Genomic DNA, 23,983 nt, shown 5'->3' with positions numbered 1-23,983 from the left:
AGGTGGGTGGATCACCTGAGGTCAGGAGTTTGAGACCAGCCTGGCCTACATGGTGAAACCCCATCTCTACAAAAAATACAAAATCAGCCAGGTATCATGGTGCGCATGTGTAATCCCAGCTAATCAGGAGGCTGAGGCAGGAGAATCGCTTAAACCTGGGAGGTGGAGGTTGCAGTGAGCCGAGATCATGCCACTGCACTTCTCTAGCCAGAGTGAGACTGCGTCTCAAAAAAAAAAAAAAAAAGATATTTGTGGCTAGGCACAGTGGCTCATACCTGTAATCCTAGCACTTTGGGAGGCTGGGGCAGGAGGACTGCTTGAGCCTAGGAGTTCAAGACCAGCCTGGGCAACATAGTGAGACACTGTCTCTACCAAATGTTTTCAAAAATTAGACAGGTGCAGTGGTATGCACCTGTAATCCTAGCTCCTTGGGAAGCTGAGATGGGGGAGTTGCCTGAGCCCAGGAGTTAGAGGAGTTAGAGGATGCAGTGAGCTATAATTGTGCTGCTGCACTCCAGCCTGGGCAACAAACTGAGATTCTGTCAAAAAAAAAAAAAAATTAAAAAACAGCTTGCAATGTACTACTCTGAGGAAGGATCAGTATCTAGGATCTATAAAGAATCACTAAGGCAGGCCAGGCACAATGGCTCAAGCCTGTAATCCCAGCACTTTGAGAGGCCAAGCAGGAATACGCTTGAGCCGAGGAGACTGAGACCAGCCTGGGCAACACAGTGAGATCTTGTCTCTACAAAAAAAAAAAAAAAAAAAAATCAGCCAGGCATAGTGACACACATCTCTAGTCCCAGCTACTCAGGAGGCTGAGGTGGGAGGATTGCTTGAGCCCAGGAGTAGAGGCTGCAGTGAACTATAATCACATCATTGCTCTCCAGTCTGGACAACAGAATGAGACCCTGTCTCAAAACAACAACAGCAACAACAACAAAAAGCCGGGTGTCGTGTCTCACACCTGTAATCCCAGCACTTTGGGAGGCCAAGGCAGGCAGACTACTTGAGGTCAGGAGTTCGAGACCAGCGTGGCCAACATGGCAAAATCCCATCTCTGCTAAAAATACAAAAATTAACAGGGTGTGATGGCGCACCTGTAATCCCAGCTACTCAGAAGGCTGAGGTACAAGAATCACTTGAACCAGGGACGCAGAGGTTGCAGTGAGCCGAGATTGCACCACTGCACTCCAGCCTGGGCGACGGAGTGCAACTGTGTCTCAAAAATAAATAAATAAATAAATAAATATATAAATAAATAAGCAAACAAATTAAAAGATGTTCAACTTCAATAGTAATCTGGAAAATGCAAATTAAGGCCATCACAAAATTCCCTGTACACCCACTAGGTTGGCAAACGATAAGAAGTGTGACATTATTAAGTGTTGGTGAGGATATGGAGCAATAGAAACTCAATATTGAGGGTGGGAGAGTTACTCAGTCAAACCACCTTGGAAAACAGTTGACACTAATTTGTTAAGATGATCACGTGCGTATCCCATGACCTGACAATTCCTGTCCTAGTTTATATCCTAAACAAACTCTTGTATTTATTCAAATTAAGAGACACAAACAAGAATGCTCATAGCAGCTTTGCTTATAATAGCAAAACCTAAATACGAGACAGATAAATCTCAGAAATATGCTGAATTTAAAAAGAGCATTGCAGAAGGTTGCCGCAACATGATATCATTTTTTTTATAAAGTTAAACACAAGCACAACTAAACTACACCTACACACTTTTTTTAGGATGATGCAATCTGTGATGAATTTTTTTTTTTTAACAAGCAAGGTCATGATAAACACAAAACTTGGTTTACCTGTAGGAGAGGGTTAGGCAGTGGTATGAGACTGGGAGGAACTGGTTTCAGTGTTATTTCTCATGTTCTAATTTTAAGTTTGTTGGTAGGTTCACAGGTGTACATTGGTTATTATACCTTAAAATTTTATTTTGTTTTATTTTCTTTTGCATGTATCATATAGGACATAATAACAAAATATTTTTCAAATGAATCAAACATTTAAATGTAAACAATGAAACCATCTAAATCCTGGAAGAAACCACAGGATACATTTTAAAAATGATATTGGAGTGATAAAGGCCTTTCTAAATATAATGAAAACCCAGAGTATGTAAAAGATTTAGAAACTGGGCAAATTTCATCATAGGCAAAGTTAAATGACTTTAAAAAATGGACAACCCATCACAAAGGGATAATTTCATTAATACATACTCCTACAAATCAATTTTTTAAAAAATCAGTAATTTATATAAAAAGAAGCACATGGTGGGGTGTTGTGGCTCTTGCCTGTAATCCCAGCACTTTGGGAGGCCAAGGCAGAAGAATTGCTGGAGCCCAGGAGTTCGAGACCAGCCTAGGCAACATGGCAAAACCCCATCTCTACAAAAAAATACACAAGTTAGCTGGGTTTGTTGGCGTCAGCCTGTGGTCCCAGCTACTTCAGAGGCTAAGGTGGGTGGATGGCTTGAGCCCAGGAGGTCGAAGTGCAGTGAGCTATGATTGTGCCACTGCACTCCAGCCTGGGCAACAGAGCAAGACCTTGTCAAAAAAGAAGAAAGAAAGAGAAGAAAGAAAGAAAGAGAAAGAGAGAGAAGGAAGGAAGGAGGGAGGGAGGGAGGGAGGGAGGGAGGGAAGGAAGGAAGGAAGGAAGGAAGGAAGGAAGGAGGGAAGGAAAGAAAAATAAGCACAGGATATGAACAGACAGTTCACAGTAAAGGAAACACAAATAGCCTTTAAATAGACCCGGTGGGCTCAACCTCACTCAGAGTAAGAGAAACGGAAGTCACTGGGATACCGCTGTTCACTTACATGATGCAGAAATATGAGAAAAAAACAGTTAAGGTAACCAGTGCTTGTTGCTGCCGGTTATCTTTCCCTAGATCACTTACCTTCACTCCATGAAGCTTTACTCCTGGATCATTATATACACCCTTGAACATTTGTCCCTGTCATAATTCTTGATTATTTCAATGTCAGTATAGACAGATAATTCTTCCAATGCACTCTCTTCTCCCTTCCGTGAGCATCTTTTCTCCAAGGATCTTATCTCCACCTTCCCTGGCCACACATTACCAATTCAACCCAGAATCCCATCTGCAGGCAACCCATTCTCCATGCAGCTAATATCCAGCTCAACCCCTGTCTCATATCTCAACTCCAACAATTCTTTGGCCCCATCAGAATTGACGTCCACACTCTCATCATACTCCTCTCTTTACCCAGCTTAAATCTTTTCATTTTAAAAAAATAAATATCCCCTTGCACATACATTTCACTCTCTTGCCCTCTCATGTTTCCTTCTACTCAACTGACAAACCCCTAACTCTGGTTTTATGCAACCACTCACCTATTCTGCACCTGCACCTGTGCAGCTCAACATGGCTGGAGAAAGTTATCACCAAATTTATGATCATAAATGTCAGGGATACCCTCAGTGCTGCTTGTCAATCACATGACATTCATCCCCCTGGTTCACTCACTCTCTGGGATAACTACATCACGCCCTCTAGTGTCTCCCTCTCTATCCTTACCTTCAACTGTTGACCTTGGTTCTTAGTTCACGGAGAAAACAAAGCAATCAGAAGAGAACGTCCAAGCTCCCACTTGGATATACCCATGTATCCACTTCTGTGTCCACGTTCTCTGTCTTCCCTGCTTTTCCATGGATGAACTGCCTATGCTCCCAGCTAAAACCAGCCTCTCTATCTGTGCACTAGGTCCCATCCCTTTTGCCATCTGAAGGATATAGCTTCAGCAATTCTCCCCTCTTTCTTGCATCCTCATTTTTCCCTTCCCTCCTGGCTGTTTCTCATCAGCATATGAGCAAGCTACATTTTTTCTAGGCCATACACTGTACTCCAGCCATCATCTGATTCCTTTGATCTCTTTAGAGCAAAACTCAAAAGAGTTCCTCTACTCATTGTCTCCAATCTCTCTCCTCCTGTTCTCTCTTAGACACAATCCTATCAGACTTCTGCCTCTCCACTCCACTGAAGTGGCTCCTGTGGCAGTCACCAATATCCTCCTCATTGCTAAATCTAATGGTCAGTCCCTAGTCTTTGTTATCATATCCATGAGCAGCACTCGACGCAGATGCCTCCTTCTTGGAACATTTTCTTATCTTGGCTCCAGGACATGATACTCCCCTGACTTCCCTCTTACCTCACTGTTCATTTCTTCTCATTCTCCTTTGCTGGTTCCACGTCTCAATGACCTCTAAATACTAGGCACCCCAGGATTCAGTTCTTTTTTTTTTTTTTTTTTTTTTTTTTTTTTTTTTGAGACGGAGTCTCGCTCTGTCGCCCAGGCTGGAGTGCGGTGGCCGGATCTCCGCTCACTGCAAGCTCCGCCTCCCGGGTTCACGCCATTCTCCTGCCTCAGCCTCCCAAGTAGCTGGGACCACAGGCACCCGCCACCTCGCCCGGCTAGTTTTCTGTATTTTTTTTTTAGTAGAGACGGGGTTTCACCGTGTTAGCCAGGATGGTCTCGATCTCCTGACCCCGTGATCCGCCCGTCTCGGCCTCCCAAAGTGCTGGGATTACAGGCTTGAGCCACCGCGCCCGGCCAGGATTCAGTTCTTAGGCCTCTTCTGTTTGCTATCAATACTGATCCCTTCGATGATTTCATTCATTCAAATTTACATCTGCAGCCTGAACCTTTGTCTTGAGACCCATCCTCATGTTTTCAGCGGCTTTTTCAGCTCCTCACTTGGATGTTTAGTGAACATCATAAACATAACATGCTCAAACCAAACTCCAGATCTTTCTCCTCCAAAACTTGCTCTTCCCCAAATCACACCTTTCTCAGGAAACTCCATCCTTCTAAGTTGATCAGGTCAGAAACCTTGGAGACATCTTTGAATCTTAGACTCTCTCTCTCTCTCCTTCCATAACAAATCCTGTCAGTCCTGCCTATGAAATGAAATGTACACAGAAGGCAGCTGCTTCTTACAACCTCCCCTATAGCATCCCTAGTCTCAGCTTCCATCATCCTTCACCTGGGCTATTGTACTGGCTTCCTAACTCATCTCCCTGCCTTGTACAGGTCATTGTCAACATGGCAGCTACAGTGATCTTGCTATAATATAAGCCAGGTCTTCTCATTATCAACACTCCTCAATGGCTTCCATGTCATGCCAAAGCCCTTACAGTGATCCACAGGCATGGCCTACATGCAGCCTATAAGACCCTGCATGGTCGTGCCTTCCTCTGCCTCATTCATTATTTCTGACAGCATTTCCTCCTACTATCTTCTTTGCTCTAGCCACCTGGGCCTCCTTGCTGTCCCTTAAATACCGCAGGCACACTCTTGCCGAGAACATTCTTCCTGCAGATACATAATACATCACTCACTCCCTTACTTCCTTGAGGTCTTGGCTCAAATGTCATCTTTTCAGTGAGACCTTAAATACCCTAAAGCTTCAAACCTCCTTTCCTAGGCACTCCCAGATCTTCCTCAATGGCTTTATTTTTCTTAGCTGTTATCACCATCTAACATGCTATGCATTTTACTCATTTAGTTTGTTAATGTCTATTTCCCCTACCAGATTGTAAGCCGGTGAACACAAGGCTTTTTGTCTATTTTGGTCATTGCTTAATCCACAGCATATAGAAAAGATCTTGGCACAGAGTAGATGCTCAAGAATTGTTGATTGAACAAATAAACAAAAATACTTAATTGGCCAGAGTGTAAGGAATAGGCATTCTCAAAATTGCTGGTTTCAATGCCGTTGGTATAACCCTTACAGAGGTCGAATTGGCAGTAACTATCAAAACTACAAATGCACATATTCTTTGTCCCAGCAATTCTACTTAGTAATAGCCTTCATATAAATTTACACATGCGTGAAATGACACATGAACAAAGTAATTCACTGCAGCATTTTTAAATCCCTGAAAGGGATGAAAACAACCAAAATGTCCAGCAATAGCCAACTATTTAAATAAATTATGGCATACCCATACAATGAAATATTTTGCAGTGGCAAAAAAAGAATAAGGAGACTTCTTGCGTCCTGATGTAAACTCCCAGATCTAAATTTTCAAGCAAAAGAAAGGTGCTGAAAGTTGTGCTTTCCGCCACCATTTTAATTTAAATTTAATTTTATTATTATTATTTTTTAGAAAGGGTCTCACTCTGTTGCCCAGACTGGAGTACAGTGGCACAATCACAGCTCACGGCAGTCTAGACCTCCTGGGCTCAGGTGATCCTCCCACCTCAGCCTCCTGAGTAGCTGGGACCACAGATGTACACCACCATGCCCAGCTAATTTGTGTGTGTGTACTTTTTGTTGAGACAGGATTTTACCCTGTTGGCCAGGCTGGTCTCAAACTCACCAGCTCAAGCAATCTCCCTGCCTCAGCCTCCCAAAGCGTTGGGATTACTGGCATAGGCCGCTGCACCCAGCCACTGTCACCATTTTTATAAAAACAAAAGGAAAGGGTACAAAAAGAACATATAACTGTTTTATTGGATATGTGCAAACTGTCTCCGGAAGGATAAAACAGAAAATGGTAACAGTGGTAGCTTATTTGGTGGAGAATGGATGGGTTGGGAGACAGAGGTGGGAGACAGTTTGCTGTAAACCCTTTTAAACTTCTTGAATTTTTGCACCTATGAATGCTTTTTCTTTTAAAAGGAGAATAAGATATGGCTTACGTTCCTATACGGAATATCTAAAATACATCGTTACCAAAAAAAAAATAACATGTACAGTATGCTCTACATAGGGGTGGAGGGAGACTTACTTTTCATTAATTACTGTTTCATACCATTTGAATTTTGCACCTTATTTATGCATTTCCTCTTCAAAAAGAAGTAGGCCAGGCACAGTGGCTCATGTTTGTAACCCCAGCACTTTGGAAGGTCGAGGTGGAAGGATTGCTTGAGCCCAGGAGTTCAAGACCAGCCTGGGCAATATGGCAAAACCCGGTCTCTACAAAAAATACAAAAAATTAGCCAGGTGTGGAGGCGTGTGCTTGTAGTTCCAATTACCTGGGAAGCTGAGGTGGGAGGATCACTGGAACCTCGAAGATTGAGGCTGCAGTGAGCCATGACCACACCACTGCACTTTAGCCTGGGTGACAGAGTGAGATCCTATCTCAACAAAACAAAACAAATACACAAAAAAGAAAACAAAGAAATAGAAATCATGTTGTGCAAATGCACTTTCACATACATCACCTTGACAACTCTGTGACCGAAACCCACCAGCTGTTTCCCCACTTTTCCAGAGAAGGAAATGAATGTTCAGAGAAGTCAAGTCAGACAGCACAGGGGTGAACTGGGAACCTGAACCCGGTTTTTGCTGACATGACCATGCCGGCCACTCTACCTAGGCAACCCGTCCTTGAGTGCTGGTTCCTCCCCTCCCTTCCCACCTGCCCTCCCTTCCCACCTGCCCTCCCCGGCTCTTTCTCTTAGGGAGTTGGGGAAAGTAGCTCCAGAAAGTTGGCCACCAGGTGTCTCACTCAGGGGCCATGGCTGGAGGCTCCCTGGTGCCTGGCAGTTTCTCTCTCTGCTCAGAGCCACCCAATTTGGTGCCCTGGGGAGCTGGCTACTCCGCTCCTTCCTTGAGCCTTGGTGCTCCGTGGTTGAAAACAGCCGCCCCTCCCCCACTCCCCTCTGAGCTTCCAGGCCCCCTCCCCGAGTCTGTACCTGTCAATGATGACGGGGTCTGAGGGCGTCTCATTCCGGTTGCCACAGCTCTTCCGGTCACAGCACCGGCTGAAGGAAATATAAGGAAGGAGGGAAGGCGGAAGCCAAGGAAGGAGGTGGCCATGACAGTGTGTGAGTTGTGGGGGGCGAGTTGAGGGTGCTGATGTCCTGTCTCGGTTGTGGAATCCCTGGGCTGGAGGGGCTCACTCCCAGGGCCTTGGGGAAGAAAGGCTGTGGCTCCTCCACAGGGACCCTGAGAGCCTAGCCTGGGGTTGAGGCTGGCCAGAGAGCCCTGCCCCAAAGGCACCTCATTCCTGGAGGACTCAGGAAAGGGCAGGCGGCAGGTCACCTACGGGGTCTCTTTCTATGGAAACGCAGTCCACGCAGAGACAGGAGCTCAAACAGTGAGCTCATGAATGACCACAAAGTGAATCTTTTTTTCTTTTTTTTTTTTGAGACAGAGTCTCATTCTGTCACCCAGGCTGGAGTACAGTGGCGTGATCTTGGTTCACTGCAACCTCTGCCTCCTAAGTTCAGGCAATTATCGTGCCTCAGCCTCCTAACATAGCTGGGATTACAGGTGTATACCACCATGCCTGGCTAATTTTTGTAATTTTGGTAGAGACGGGGTTTCACCATGTTGACCAGGTTGGTCTTGAACTCCCGACCTCAAGTGATCTGCCTGCCTCAGCTTCCCAAAGTGCTGGGATTACAGGCTTGAGCCACTGTGCCTGGCCAATGAATGGCCACAAAGTGAATCTACCAGTGAAAGCAGCATCCACACCAAGAAGTGCTGCGTGGCCAGCAGCGCAGATGCCAGTCATACCTCTTCCTTGTCACTCCCCTTTCCAAGGGTAGCCACAGTTCCAACCACAGATTTATTTATTTTAAGTTTATTTTACTTTATCTTTTTTTAAGAGACAGGGTCTGGATCTGTCGCCCAGGCTAGAATGCAGTGGTGCAATCATAGCTCACTGCAGCCTTGAACTCCTGGGCTCATGCGATCCTCCTGCCTCAGCCTTCCAAGTAGCTGAGATTACAGGCACCTGGCTACCAACCACAGATTTCGGAACCCTGTTCTCTTTTCCATGCATCAGGAACTGCCTCTGAGGACCCTGTATGACTGGCATCTCCTGGGGAGACCTTACTAGAAATGCTAAGTTCTTGGATAATGGGGAAAAGGGAGCCAAGAGCTGTGCACCCCCCCACTCCCACCCTGCCCCACCAGAGAGCTGCCCTAGGGTTCAAAATTTCCTCAAAGATTAGCTTCTCAGCTAATCCCAGAGGCCTTCCCAGGCCCTGTTCCCACATCCCCAGCAGCCCTCCCCTAAGCGTTATTAGCTAAGCTTCCCAGTGGCGGCAGGAGGCCTCTCTTACAAAAACACTCGGAGAAGCCACATAAACAGGCCAGGCTAATGGGGCCTCAAGGACCCTCTCCTCAGCCAGCGCTGTGCCCAGGGGCCTCACCCCTCCCTTCATCACCTGCCACCAGGCTTCTCCAGGGAGCAGCAGCAGAGAGCAGCCACGGGCAAGGGCGGCGAGGGGGCAGGGCCTGGGTGGAGTCCTCGGCCACGCCTTGGCAGAGGGGCGAGGTGTGAGTGACATGGCCATCTCACCTGCACATGATCTCATGGGTGAGCAGCACTCGGCACATTTCGGGGTTCTTGTCCTGCCCCTCATAGATGATAGCCTGGGGAGAGGGAGGTGCACAGGCTGGAGGGGAAGGAAGCTCCTCTGAGGTGCAGGTGGCAGCACGGACGGGCCTGGCATCTCCCAAGCCTAGGCCCAGGGAGACCCTGCCCCAGGGAAGAGCACGCCCTCTGCCTTGCTCTGGGCTGCCCACGTGGAGGATAATCCCTCCTCCCAAACCGGACCACCACCGGCTGGCAAGAATGGTATGAAGTCTGCAGATTCTGTCCATCTGCAGGCAGCCCTTTCCAGAGCTGGCTCTGCTTGGGGCAGGGGATTCCCGAGGGCTCCAGGACCAAGGTCAGATGGCTGGTGGGTAGACTTACTCCTGTGCCCACCCAGCACCAGGCCCCTCCCCTCCCCCAGCATCCTCCTGTGTGCATCCTCCATGTCCTGGCGGACCTCTGCTTCTGTTGATGAGTGTTGTCCTTCTCAGCTATCCCTGCCAGCCCAGTCAGCTCCGAGGGCTGCACAGCTGCCTCTTCCCCCTAGATACCTATTGCCTCTTCCCCTATACCATCCCCAGCCCAGGCCTGGTCTTCCCCTGGGACTGCTGCATCACCTGCTCACCAGTCTTCCAGCCTCCCTCTGCCCAGAAACAAGAAGTGAGCTTCCTAACTGCAAATCTGCCTCCCCAGTTTATAACCCTCTGTGCCTTCCCCCGTTTGTGGGATCCCTCTCTCTGTCGACTTCCTCGAACCCCTTCCACACCTATCCCCTAGACAGTTCCACTGGGCACTGCCTGGCCTGCCTCCCCCAGCCCAGTGGCCATGGGTATTCTAGAAAAACCATTCTTCCCTCTGCCCTGGGATTGGGTGGAGGCCGCCAAAAGACCCTGCCTGTGTAGGAAGCCCAAATCTCCACCTTGCATTCCTAGCCCACTAATCTGGCCCATTTGAGACTCAGCCCCCTCCTTGCCAGTATGCACAGCTTCTCTGAAAAGCCCTGAGATTTGGGGCCCTGTCTTGGCAGACTCCATCAGGGCCTATTCAGGTTTCAGTTTCCTCCAGCTCCTTATGCTGGCCTCTGAACCTCCTTCCCGTGACCGTCACATCAGCAAGGTGCTGAGGGTCTGCAGTGGAAATTCTCGGGGCTCTGCCCACATCCCCTTTACTGGACACGTGCACCTTCCCGTGGCTGTGGCTGATGTCTGCTGCAGAGGGCTTCCTCCTGAGAACTGCTCTCAGTGGATAGGAACTGCCTGGTCTGAAAATGTCTGGGAGGTTACGTGCTACCCTTAGGAGTGGTTCCCAGCCAATGACTAATTGATACGGGGTACAAAATTCTGGTATTTGCTTCGAGGGGGGATATGTCTGGTGCCACTCCTTCTCCAGAGCTCCCTGTGCAGTTTTCTGTCCAGCCTGCCTCCCTCCCCTGCTCCCGGCAGCCCCTCCTAGCTCCCGAAATGAACTACCTGCACCTGAGTTCCCATCTAAAGCTGGGCTGCTAGGAAACATGACCCAAGCCAGGGTTTTTGCACAAATATTGTCTTTTCTAAAACAGACGGCAAGAGCCACACACCCTCCGGCACAGGCTGGGGTGGGAACTGGGGGAGCTAGGCTGATGGGGCCAGAGGGCATAGGGAGATGAGGCAGGAACAAGGAGGCTCACTCAGACCAGAGGGGGGCAGGGTCCGGAAAGAGAGTGGGATGGGCCTCAGCATCCCCTGCACTGACTCACCTGCTTGGACATGGAATCGATGAGACGCACATAGAGGTCTTGCTCCGTCCGAAGTCCTAGGATGGGAAGACGGAGAGGGCTTGCTGCCAGGGGAGCACAGGCAGCCTCAATGATCAGACCACATCACACCCTCCCCAGACCTGGCACGTGGGGCATTAGGTGTTGCATGATGCTGCAGTGCCCAGACTTCAGGGGCAGGGCCAGGCAGGGCAGGGGTTTCCACTCACCATTGTTATACACCAGTCGGAGGCGGTAGTGGATCCCATTGTTAGTCTTTTCCGCCCCGGGCTCCTGCAGGGACAAGATGGGAGGATGCTGGGGAGCTCAGGGATCCTCCAGCCTCCCTCGCCCACCCCCTTCTCCTAACCCCAACTTCTTTCCCACCCTTCCAGCCACTCAGCCAGCATCCATCCATTCATCTGCCCCAGTGTGTATGTGGTTGTGGGTTCCCTCCCGGGGCCAGTCCCAGCCAAGCCCACGAGCCTCTCACTCGGTCCTTTTCCACAAAGTCGATGAAGGCTGTGCGCTCCACCTCCACGGGCTGCCCCTGACGGTCGTACATGGCCAGCACGAAGTGGAAGAAGTTGGATTTCCTGAGGTTGGAGGGAGGCTGCTTCTCAAAATGTGCTCGTGCCAGACCCACGCCACTGTGGGAGGAAAAGAGCTGGGAAACCACTGGAAGGGTCCCCCAGTGAGAAAGACTCCAGTGCCTCGGGCCAAGCAGGCATGCTGGCCAGGACATGGCTCCAAGGTGCCAAGAGTTTAATCCAACCAGACAGGCCCCTTCCAGCCTGACCAGGGCCATCTCGTTTCCAGACAGAGGTCTCTCAGCACTGAGGGCATCCCAGCCTGCCCCCTGGAAAACAAGAGGCACAGTGGTGACTGCAAAGGAGGAGACCCTGTCAGCCTACCTCCCAGGCTTTTCCCTAGGCTGCACATTTTGCAAGGCCAGTCTCCAAAATCAAAAGTATGAACCAATCCATCTTTCTGACCAGAAGCTGTTGTGACTGCCCTTTAGGGCTTCAAGGAGACCCAGGGGGCCCTAGAACAGATATCCCACTAAACCCCAGCTCAGGCTGAGGCTGTCATGAGCCTGTGGTGTTGCCTGGGGAATGATGATGTCCATCAGACCCTTGCAGACGTCAAACTGGTTCAGGACCACTAGTCTGCCTGGCCTGGGCCCTGGCTGAAGGTGGGGAGCACCCCCAAGATGTAAAGGGACCTGCCTCCAGGCTTTGGGAGAGACAACCACAGGCTCCCTTGGGCAGGAGGAATTTCTCATCTGGCCTTGCTAAGGGATCTCTCCTGGCTCATCAGAAACCATGCCCAGAAGCAAGGCCAGAGTGAGAGCAGGAGGAAGGGATTCCCTCTTCCCCAAATATCCCCTGCATCCCAATGATACACCAGGCACTGGACACACGGCAACAACTGGGGCTGGAGGCAAATGCCTGGAAGAGGGGAGAGAGACAGAGAGGTACGACATCAGACAAAGGGGCAGGTGTCCCCCGAAAGATGTCACCATGCAAAACACTCGAGAAGCAAAGGAAGAAAATATTAATTCTCTTTATGGGAGATGAAGGGAAGGCTTCATGGAATGGTGACTTTTCCCTAAGTCCTTGAGGAATAAACAGGAGCTCAATAGGTGAACGAGGAAAAGGGCAGAATAAACAGCATAAGGAATGGCTGGATGTGTAGAGGCTGCTGCTGTACCGCAGGTGTCGAAATGTGAAGTGAAAGAAAGTTTGTACTGGAAGTTCGTGCCAGATCATGAAGGGACACAGACTCCGGGGGAAGGGGTTAGATTCTCTTCTCTGAGCCACGGCCTTCCAAAGTGTGTTCCTTAGATCTCTCATGGCTCCAGAGCCTCCCTTGAGAAAAGGGTGCTGTGGCCAGACATGGGTGTATTTGGGGGGGCCTGGGACACCCTCCAGGAATGGCCCCTGCTTGAGTTGGCCAGGGCTGGTGTTCTGCACGAGTGGGAGCCAGTCTGCAAGATGGTTCCCAGTGATCCCCACTGCCTGGGATTCATGCCCTTAGTTAGCCCCCTCTTGTATTGTGTTGGGATTGGCCTGTGGGGCCAGTAGACTATGGCGGGAGTAATAGCATATAACTTCCAAGGTTAGATCATGAAAGCACTGCAGCTTCTGCCTTGTTCTCTCTTTTGGATTAGTGATTCAGGGGGAAGCCAACTGCCATGTCTTGAGGACACTCAAGTAGCCCTATGGAGAGGTCCACAGGGAGAAGAACTGAGGCCTCCTGCCGATAGCCAGCCCTGACTTGCCAGCATGAGCAACCTTGGAAGCAGATCCACCCGCCTCAGTCAATCCTTCAGACGACTGTGGCCCCAGCTCTCATCTTGCTGCAGCCTCATGAGAGGCCCTGATCCAGAACCACCAGGCTAGTCTGCTCCCTTATTTCTAACCTCAGAAATTGTGTGATAATAAATATTTGTTGTCTTAAGTTGCTAAGTTTTGGAGTCCATTTTTTTTTTTTAAGATACAAATTTGAAGACAGAGAGACTTGGACTCAAGATCTGCCCCGCCTTTTTTTCTTCAAGGCAGGATCTCACTCTGTCATGCAGGCTGGAGTGCAGGGTGCAATCACGGCTCACTGCAGCTTCGACCTGCTGGCTCAAATGATCCTCCTGCCTCAGTCCTCCAAGGAGGTGGGACTACAGGTGACTCCAGACCCAGCTAAATTTTTAATTTTTTTGTAGAGACGGGGTTTCGCCACGTTGTTCAGACTGGTATTGAACTCCTGGGCTCAAATGATCCTCCTGCCTCAGTCCTCCAAGGAGGTGGGACTAGAGGTGACTCCAGACCCGGCTAAATTTTTTAAATTTTTTTGTAGAGATGGGGTTTCGCCATGTTGTTCAGACTGGTATTGAACTCCTGGGCTCAAATGATCCTCCTGCCTTGGCCTCCCAAAGTGCTGTGATTACAGGCATGAGCCACCACGCCCAATATGGAATAATTTTTTTTGAGACAGGGTTTTGCTCTGTCATCCGGGCTGAAGTGCAGTGGCGTGATCATAGCTCACTGCAACCTTGAACTCCTAGACTTAAGCAATCCTCCTGCCTCAGCCTCCCAAAGAGCTGGGGTTACAGGCGTGAGCCACCATGCCTAGCTTGGAGTAACTTTTTTTTTTTTTTTAGACAGGGTTTTGCTCTGTTGTCCAGGCTGGAGTGCAGTGGTGTGATCTCAGCTCACTGTAGCCTCAACCTCTGGGGCTCAGGCAATCCTCCTACCTCAGCCTCCTGACTAGCTGGGACTACAGGCACGCACCACCATGCCTGGATAATTTTGTTTACTTTTTGTAGAGATGAGGTCTCCATATGTTGCCCAGGCTGGACTCGAACTTCTGGGCTCCAGCTTTCTCCCATCTTGGCCTCCCAAAGTGCTGGGATTACAGGTGCCAACCACTATGCCTCGCCAAATAACACCCTGCTTGCTTGGCTACGGAGCACTTTTGTTGAGGGTCATGGCTTGGGAAACATGACTAAAGGCCACTAGAAAGTTCTGAAGCCAGGCAAGGCTTAAAGATGCTATGGGGGAAAGGAGGGTGCAGTGTGGAGGACAAGTGAGAGACTGTTGCAGGGATGCAGGGGAGGAAAGAGGATGGGGAACTGCCTTGAGGGCCACTTAGGTCAGCTTGCCCAGGTGCCCATCATGAGCATGCTCTGTGACAATGGCTGCCACAGTCACCACTACTTACTATTTTTCTTCATATAACTTCAAATCAATTTATTCTTTTACTTGACTTCATGCTAAGCCATAACATCTGGGATGTCATGGGCATGAGGCACTTGCTATTGCTTTACACATACAAATTATAATAAATAATAAAATGAAAATGTTTCCTCCTCTTGAAAGCTTGCCCCGGAGCCTCCCTCAGTGGTCCACATGAAATGCTGACTTAGGAGGTAGAAGCTATAAGTCTTCTTGTCCCTGATCAAGATGGAGAGGGGGACCTCCAATACCTTTTTTTTTTTTTTTTTTGAGACAGGATCTTGCTCTGTCACCCAGGCTGGAGTGCAACAGCACAATTATAGCTCACTGCAGCCTCAACCTCCTAGGCTCACATGATCCTCCTACCTCAGCCTTCTGAGTAGCTGGGACTACAGGCATAAGCCACCACGCCCAGCTAATTAATTTTGGAAAGATGGGGTCTCACTATGTTGTCCAGACTGATCTTGAACTCCTGGGCTCCAGCGATCCTCCTGCCTTGGCCTCCCAAAGTGCTGGGATTATAGGCTTGAGCCACTGCTCTGCTCAGCACCTTTCTTTCTGACCACAGATTCTTTTTACAGATGCTCCTTTCCCTAGGGAATTCACTGTCCCTCCATCCTTCCCTGCTCCCTCCACCCCCTCGCCCTCAGGCTGCAGTCCTTTCAAGTTGAGGCCTTGATCGCCCCTCACCCGCTCCCCAGCCAGCAAGAGGCAGGGAAGCCCTAAGAGGGCTTTCGATCACAGCGGGGCCCTGATTACTGCTGATGAATATGCTAATGAGGCCTCAACCCTGAACTCCTCCCTCCTGCTCCCAGGACCAGCTTAACTTGAACTCCACTGGGGATGGGTTCCAGGACCACCTAGTGGGAGAGAAGGTCAGAGGAGGTGGGTTTGTGAAGCAACCCCAGGTCCCTGTGGCTTTTTATCCTGTCATCCAGCCCAGCGAAGGGGCCTGGAAGGCTCTCAAGCAGCGGGGAGGGAGGCTGTAGAGAGAAAAGGAGGCCTTGCCAGAGGAGTGGTGGGTACTGAGAACAGAATCTCCCAGACCACTGGACATGCCCTTTCTACACAGACACCCTGCAAGTGCTCAGGCCAAATTCCAGACTACTGCAGCATAAATCAAAGATGCTGGCTTGAGCTTCCTGTCCCACCCAAATATCAGCCATTCCTGGGTCCTGGAAGCCCCCCAGCTTCTGACAGGCTGCTGAGGACCAGACCTGGGAAGACTGGCATAAGCCCCAAGCCAAGTTTCCTTCACAGGGTTCAGCATCCCTGCAGGAGGGGATTACACAGGAGCGAGGGCACAGGGACCTGGGGAGGGGGAAGACAGCAGGTTCCCCTGGGGTCTCTGGGCCAGCATCTCCTGCCAGTTGGGGGCATGAAGGGGCTTCCCTGCTTTGCATGCCTGTGCCCTGCCTCATAGTAGGTTTGGTCTCAGTCCACTGCCCTGAGGCAGCCCAGAGCGGCATCCTGCCCTTTCCCAGCACGGCTCAGTGGGTCTGAGGCACACTCATCCTCCCAGGCTCACACCCACCGGTGGAGCAGCACTGGTTAGTTTACAGCTTCAGGAAAAGATCCGTGCAGTGGACAACAGGGCAGTGTTAATGACAGCCCCAGCCCCTTCCAACCAGAGGAGGACTGCAGAGTGGGCAAGAGCCCTGCAGCGCACATGAGGCTGCTCCTTGCCTGGGAATGTCTCCAGTTCACCCTGTTCATAGCCTGCCAGGCTTGGAGAAGCTCAAGGCAAGATGAGTAAAGGATACTTCCTATGAACAAGAGACAGAGAAGGACACAAGGAACAGCACATTGCAGGGAATAGGGCTCGAGAGCAACAGAGGCAGGTGTGGACGGTGCCTCCTTCTCCTAATTGATCCCATGCTGGATAAGCAAGAAACTCACACAGCAAGGGAGTGGAGGTACCAACCGTGTATCTGGGCAGTGATTTGGAAACACTGGGGTTTGGGGGTGAGACAAAGATGAGAAGGCAGCCTATAGAGGGTGCATTTTCAACAAGTCCACACTGTGGGCACCTGGAGCTCCATCCCATGGGGAACTCTGGAAACAGCATGGAATGTATGCCTCAGCATTATCCAACCAGAGGGATGGGTGAGGGAGCTGGGGTATTTATCCACCAACTCTAGTCAGTCACTGGTGGAGGGCTTCTAGGGCTGTTACTTCTCAGGTACTTCTGGGCTGCTGTGCAAGTGGGCAGAGCAGGCTCTGGTAGCCTGAGCAAGTCCTCAAGCAAAGGGAAGCAGATAACAGCGGAGGAGGCAGACCCTTGACCAAGGGTCCTGAGGGGATGTGGGTGAGTACCAACTGCCAGCTATTCAGAGGCCTGAGGTATGATGGATGCCAGTAAAGCTACAGCCCCAAAGGTCTGAGTGCAGCTTGGCAGGTATCAGTTTACGACAAATACAAGTAAGAACTGCCTCACCTGGCACATGTAACGCTGGTGCCCATAATTCAGAAACAGCTTATTCACTTAGCATCATTAGCGAACAAACCATGCCACATAAGCGCCTTTTTCAGAGAAATGCAGCTGAGTGACAAAATCAGCCACATTAACCACTTTTGCAAGACTGCAAAATGAATTATACATTTCCTCGCTTTCTTAAAAAGATTGTTTCAAGCACAATGTTCAAAACACTTTCTTCTCAACTCCAGAGTGTCCTGAGGCAGTGGGACATTTGCTCCTGCACTAAAGAACCCAGATTTGGGAAGAGAATATGCTCACTTTTGTATTTCCACCGTGCCCCACTCACCTCCTTCCCATCTTTCGTTCTTAAATAGGCCGAAAATTAAAGGAGATTGAGACACCAAAAAAGATTTACGTTGCACAGATGCATTTTGGTCAGAGTCAACATGCTTTGTAGTGAGCATGGGTGTGCATGGACTTCCTGAGCACTGTTAAGAATCCAGGTTCGAGGCCGGGTGCGGTGGCTCAAGCCTGTAATCCCAGCACTTTGGGAGGCCGAGGCGGGCGGATCACGAGGTCAGAAGATCGAGACCATCCTGGCTAACATGGTGAAACCCCGTCTCTACTAAAAAATACAAAAAAAACTAGCCGGGCGAGGTGGCGGGCGCCTGTAGTCCCAGCTACTCGGGAGGCTGAGACAGGAGAATGGCGTAAACCCGGGAGGCGGAGCTTGCAGTGAGCTGAGATCCGGCCACTGCACTCCAGCCCGGGCCACAGAGCGAGACTCCGTCTCAAAAAAAAAAAAAAAAAAAAAAAGAATCCAGGTTCAAGCCAATACCAAGGGCAATCTGACCTTCACAGCCTAGGCCATTCAGGTAGACTGTGCTCCAGAGTGTACGCAGATGACTGTGGGGAGAAGCGGGAAGCTGCAGACGTGTCTGACTGCTATTGCTGGGGCTGCCCAGCAGGTCCTGGGAGATGCTCCTTTGCAAGGCTGAGTAGGACACTCCAGGGCCCTTCTCATGGCAGCTGCTCACCCCTGCCACAGCATAACTGTCTGGTACAGACAAAGCCCCCCTCACAGTCTCTGTTCTCTCTTCCCAAGGCTACTCATGGCTCTTCACATCCTTGACTACATGCTTGTTATAAATGTGAGCAATTTAGCCACAGCCAGCTCAAATCCCACAGAGGACAAATGACTGAGGCTGGAGCCTTAGCCTCCTCTCAGAGGCACCCCCAGGCCTCTTGCCTTCCCTTCTCCCCACCAAATCCTAACTCTTGGCTGCCTTGATAACTCAAGGTTTTGAGCTGTGCCTTGGCCTGGGCCTAACTTGTCTTTGAGTCTGGGATGCTGGGGCTACAGGGGACAAGCCCTACTTTCATCAGCAATAGGGGAAGGCTCCTTGTTGACACCCCTCATCCCAGGAAGTGGAAGGAGCAAAAAGAGTATGACTCCTGCATCTCATCCCTTTCCACAGATTTCCCCAAAGTCTCTCTCTGCCAAGTGCGGCTCTTCTTAGCCCCATCCTGACAGGGCTCCATCAGTCCCTTTCCTCTACATCCTCGCTTCCTCCAAGCATCCCGTTGGGCCCCACTCTCCCCTGAAGGCATCCTCTGGACCCCGGGACTGCTGATGATGATCAAACTGGGCCTGGCATTAATGCCCCAGACAAGATCTATTGGCCTGGCCCTGCCCAGCCCCTGACATGCCAACCCCTGGCCATGCTGCAGACTGGGGAAGATAAAAGCAGCAGCTCAGTGGGGCACACCCACTTCAACAACGCTTGCACAGGGAGGACCTGGTAGCTGCAGAGAGCTGCCCAGAGCCTGTGTCCAGGTGGTCCTGCCGGAGATGAGGTTTGGGTCTGTCGGGGGGGGGGGGGGTCCCTATTCCCTCTTCCCACTGCCCCAGCTCACCTGCCCCAGGAAATTGGTACAGTGACCAAAGTCCCTGAAGGGGGTGGAGAGGAAGCGGGAAGGATCTCACAGGCCTGCTCTCCCCCTCTTCCTTTGGCCCTCAATTCCACCTAAAGACTCCCCACTCCACTGCTCTCTGCCCACCCTCTTGCCACCTACCCACAGGCCTGCCTGCCAGGTCCCAGGCTGAGGATCGGCTATGAATTATTAAAGCAAACAAAAGCATTTCCTAGCAGGGATGCTAGCCTGCAGCTGCTTACAGGAAAGGCAGCCCCAGCTGGCCTCCCTCGCCGGGGCCCTGCTAGTGTGCTGGGACCAGCTCCAGTGGGAGGGCTGGCCTGGGTCCTCCAGGGGTCTCCTCCAGAGGGAGGCCTGGCCTGGGCCCTCCAGAGGTCTCCCCAGACTGGGAAGCATATCAGAAGGAAAGGAGAGCTACTTCGGTGCTGAGTGTGCCAGCAGGAGGACTTGGGTCTTCAGGGGAGTCAGGGGAAGAAGGGCTGGGGCTGGGCAAATGGATCTCAGAGATAAAGTCCTGTTGGCTCGGGGCAGGGGCAGGGGTCCTTGTGCAGACTTCCCTGGTAGGAAGACCTTGGGAGGGAGAGGGCAGCCCTCTCCACCAGCCTTTCCATCCCCATTGCCTCCAGTTTAAGGGTACGCAGCCCCTCTGCTCTCCCTACCCCTCTTTTGCTCAGACCTTTCCTTCCTGTTGGCAGAGCCTCCCTCACTTATCTTAGCAGGACTTCTGGGCCTTTTCGTCCCCACTCATCTTCTGTAAAATCTTGGCATTATTGTAAAAGCCAAGCTGTAGAACTGGGCAGGAGAAGCTGCTCCAGTAGCTGATTCCTGGGTCAGGCAGAACCTGGAGTCTTCTAAAGTCAAGAGGGGAACCCAACATAAGGGGACTTGGGAGCCCTCTGGGAAACATTCCTGCTTCCTCTGGCAGACTGTCATCACCCCCACCCCGCATGGACTGCTTGAGCCTGCCCCAGGTGCTGTGGACACAAGGATGAATAGACCGCTACCCTTGCCTTAAGGGAAGGCCCCAGCTGGCAGGGCAAGGAGGACCGGGACAGGCAGAGGACAGCAGATGCTGGCCTATGGTAAGCATTCGTAGGCAGCACTAAAACCACTGCCCTGGGCATGGTGGGAGGGCACAGAAAGAGCAGGTGCTGGGCTCGGTGGGTGTGGGAGGGAGTCCTGAGGCTGGTGAGACTTAATCCAGGGGACGTGCAGGTGCTGAGGGCAGAGGGACTGTTTCAGTAGACCACAGCACTTAACTGGAGGTGCAGCTAATTCTCCAAGTATCCACTGCCTGCCAAGTATCATGCAGAGGAGGCTGGGGAGGAAGACTGGAGTCAGACCATGATAGGCCCTGAATGTTGGAGATATCCATGAGGAAGCAGTGGGGCTTGGGGGTTGGTCACTTTATTTTATTTTATTTATTTATTTATTTTTTTGAGACGGAGTCTCGCTCTGTCACCCAGACTGGAGTGCAGTGGCCGATCTCAGCTCACTGCAAGTTCCGCCTCCCAGGTTCACACCATTCTCCTCCCTCAGCCTCCTGAGCAGCTGGGACTACAGGCGCCCGCCACCTAGCCTGGCTAGTTTTCTTTGTATTTTTTAGTAGAGACAGGGTTTCACCATGTGAGCCAGGATGGTCTCCATCTCCTGACCTCGTGATCCACCCGTCTCAGCCTCCCAAAGTGCTGGGATTACAGGCTTGAGCCACCGCACCCGGCCTACTTATTTATTTTTAAGGCACAGTTTCACTCTGCTGCCCAGGCTGGAGTGCAGTGGTGCGATCTTGGCTTACTGAAGCCTCTGCCTCCCGGGCTCAAGCAATCCTCCCACCCCAGCCTCCCAAGTAGCTGGGACTATAGGCGTGCTTCACCACGCCCGGTTTATTTTTGCATTATTAGTAGAGATGATGCTCTCTACTGTTGGCTAGGCTGGTCTCGAACTCCTGACCTCAAGTGAACGCCTACCTCGGCCTCCCAAAGTGCTGGAATTACAGGTGTGAGCCACCATGCCCAGCCTGGTCACTTTATTTGTAATCAGAGAGAGACAGGACCAGAAAAAAGTACTTTGGAAATATTGCTTTGGTCCCCAATGCAGGGAAGATGGTTTCAGGGGAGTGGTGAATGGCTGGGGCTAGGCACTGGGCCAGGAGGCTGAGGTAGTAACCAGGGTGCAATTAACTTTCAAGCCAGGGAAGAAGTGGGTGGAGGGCCAGGGGTTTCATTGCTAAAAGCGGTGGCAGAGGGCACTGAGATTGGGACTAGGACACAGAAAGGAACATTCCTAAGCCTCGACAACCAGGCAACTGTGGGGTGAGGCTGAGGAAGGTGTCAAAGCTAACTCTCGGATCCCAGGGAGCCTTTTGGGAGAGCGCTTCCGTGAAAGTTTCTCAGAGATGAGAGGGAGAGAAACCAGGCATCGGATGAAGGCAGGGGCAGGGGCAGGGGGAGGAATTTTCATTGTTGCTGTTTTGGGATGAGAAGACCTGTGCAGAGGACTGACTGAGGAACAAGATACAACCGGAGTGATAACAGACAAAACGAGGAAGAGTGGGAAGGAAGGATGAAGCGGCTCCCTCTGGGATTGGGAAGAGAGTCAGCTGAACAACAAAGCGAGTGGGGGCTCCCAGTCTATGTCCTGAGACAGAGAAGTCTCCAAACTTGGGGATTAGCAGACCGAGCCTCAAGAAAGCCCCTGTTCACATTGCGGAAGCCCTCTGCATCCCAGCAATGTGGCCCTCACAATGTGGGAACTGCTACTGGACATCCCAAGCCCACTCAGCCCCACTATGTGCAGACACCACTGCTGTGGCCCATGCTCTGAACCCCACACAGACTCCAAGGGCACTGCCTCCTTCACATTTGCTTCCCCTTCATCAGACCTGCCTCTGGGTAGGCACAGAGGGAAAGAAATGGAAACTTAACTCCCAGAGGCCCCTGTCAGCACTCCTCATCCACTCTTACAAAGAGCTCTCGCCACACTGCAGGTGGTAGGGATAAAGAGGGGGCCATGTTAAGAAACTGACCGTCTCAAATTGAACAAAAAGCCAGAACCAACAGAAGATCAGGCAGGAGGTGGAATTGTAAGCATAGCACAGGAAAATACAAGTTAATGGAAAGAAAAATAGGAAGGAAATACACTAAAATGTTGACAGTAGTAGTATGAGAGAGAAGGGACTAAATTTTTTATTTTCCAATTTTTCTGGAATATAGCTATATCCCTTGTAAAACTTTTGGAAATTAATTCATCCACAAGACCCTTTCTCTTCCGGAAGAGATCAGCTCCAGAGCCCCACAGCGTTCCCTCCTGACGGCCAGGAAAGGATGGGCTTCAGTTTGCGCATGAAGCGCGGTGTGTGTCTGTTACAGGGTGAGATTGAGGCGCCCTCCTGGGTGTGAATGTGGGCTCCTGTGTCAGGCACGGTCTGCCCTAAGCCCCCCATTCAGAATCCCTTCGGGCTGCTGCAACAGCTCAGACTTCTAGGAAGCCCAGTGCCAACCCTGTCCCAGCTGTCAGCAGAGCTGCCACCTCCCTAATCCTAAACCACAGTGACTCCCCATAGGATACCTAAATGCCTCCCTCCATGGTCACCGCTGAAGGTGCAAAAAGCCAAGAGGTGCAGGTGGTTTGGGGGCAGGTCAATAAACTTTTAAAGTTCGCCTTCAAATCCTGGAGTCAATCCCCTACTAACGTTCCCAGACCCTTGCAAAGGAGTCAGAGGAGACCGGCGCGGGTGCTAGGTTCCCAGGGACTCTCTGCCTTCTACAGGACCTATCAGAAAAACACCTGAGGGAGAGGCAGGGGCCCTGCCCGGTTCTCAGGCCAATCAGTCCAGCCAGACCGACTGACGAGATGAGACCACCTCATCTCTTCGCCACTGTCCAGCCCCCAGCCGCTTCTCTGGCTCTGCATACCCCCATCCTCCAATTCTGAGGGGCGTGGGAAAGGAAAAAGGGGGCTGGGTTTCGTGCCTTTCCTGACAGAGAGTTGCGGAATTGGACAAGGAGAGGCACTGGGACTGCCCAGGAAGGAGGGGCTGGACGTTCCTAGACAGCCGGTGGCTGTGGGTCATGGCTTGGAGCTCTGCCTCTTCTCTCAGAGCCATAGACGGCCCAGCTGGGGTGGCTTTCATCGCCGCACCCGCGAGCGGCCGTCATAAATCTGCCGGGACAGCCTGGAGTGGAGGCAGAAGCCCCGCCCCGGCCCGCCCCACATCCTCAGGAGGCAGCACAGGCGCTCCGGACGGGGTGGGCGGGGGAGCTCGCTGGGGCCGTCCAGAGTCAGGGCTCCTTCCGCCCGTGGCTCCAGCAGCTCCAACAAACTGAGCCGAGGCGGCGCGGAGCCGTCCAACCCGAGCGCACCGGGTCTGGTCCCAGCGCTTACCTCTGCGCCGCGGTGCTGGCGTCCAGGATGCCCGCGCCCTGCATCCAGGAGCGCACTGAGCCCAGGCCGGCGGGCAGCAGCGGCTCCTCCTTCAGGTTCAGCCCGCCGCGGGGCAGAGCCTCCTGCGCAGGGAACATGAGAGCGCGCAGTGAGTGGGTGCCCCCGCCGCCCGGGATCCGGTCCCGCCGAGGCTGCAGGCGTCTAGTTCAGCCCGACCCGACGGCACCAGGCGCCCCCAGCAGCACAGCACCGAGTCCGGGCGGCTCAGTGCGCGCTCGCCTCTTGGGCGCTCCCTCGGAGAAAGCAAGTCCGCGGGCGCCGGCGCTGTCCCCTCCCCTCCTGGGGCGCGGGGCGGGGAGATGGAGGGATTCCCCCGCGGCCTGAGCGCTGGCGGGCGGACTGCGAGCGGGGCGGGGAGGGCGGGGAGCGGAGCCCGCACCCGGTCCGCGCGGAGGCGCCCCAGAGG

The 23,983-nt window shown here is 51.7% G+C and overlaps 1 protein-coding gene across 1 annotated transcript in view; it reads right to left on the bottom strand.

Annotated features, from left to right (window-relative positions):
- EBF4 (EBF transcription factor 4) overlaps window positions 1-23,915 on the bottom strand; it is a 73,342-nt gene extending 49,427 nt beyond the window's left edge. Inside the window, exons 1-6 of the mRNA XM_017872556.1 lie at window positions 23,518-23,915; window positions 11,543-11,699; window positions 11,280-11,343; window positions 11,053-11,108; window positions 9,300-9,373; window positions 7,684-7,752 (exon numbers count right to left, since the gene is read on the bottom strand). Of these exons, the coding sequence (XP_017728045.1) occupies window positions 7,684-7,752; window positions 9,300-9,373; window positions 11,053-11,108; window positions 11,280-11,343; window positions 11,543-11,699; window positions 23,518-23,654 (557 nt within the window). The 5' untranslated portion in view covers window positions 23,655-23,915. The remainder of the gene's footprint in view (window positions 1-7,683; window positions 7,753-9,299; window positions 9,374-11,052; window positions 11,109-11,279; window positions 11,344-11,542; window positions 11,700-23,517) is intronic.
- Between the last annotated feature and the right edge of the window lie 68 nt (window positions 23,916-23,983).

This window comes from Rhinopithecus bieti, unplaced genomic scaffold (genome assembly GCF_001698545.2).
Source record: "Rhinopithecus bieti isolate Rb0 unplaced genomic scaffold, ASM169854v2 scaffold_7580, whole genome shotgun sequence".
NCBI lineage: Eukaryota > Metazoa > Chordata > Mammalia > Primates > Cercopithecidae > Rhinopithecus > Rhinopithecus bieti.
This window is presented reverse-complemented; position numbering and strand designations above follow the sequence as displayed.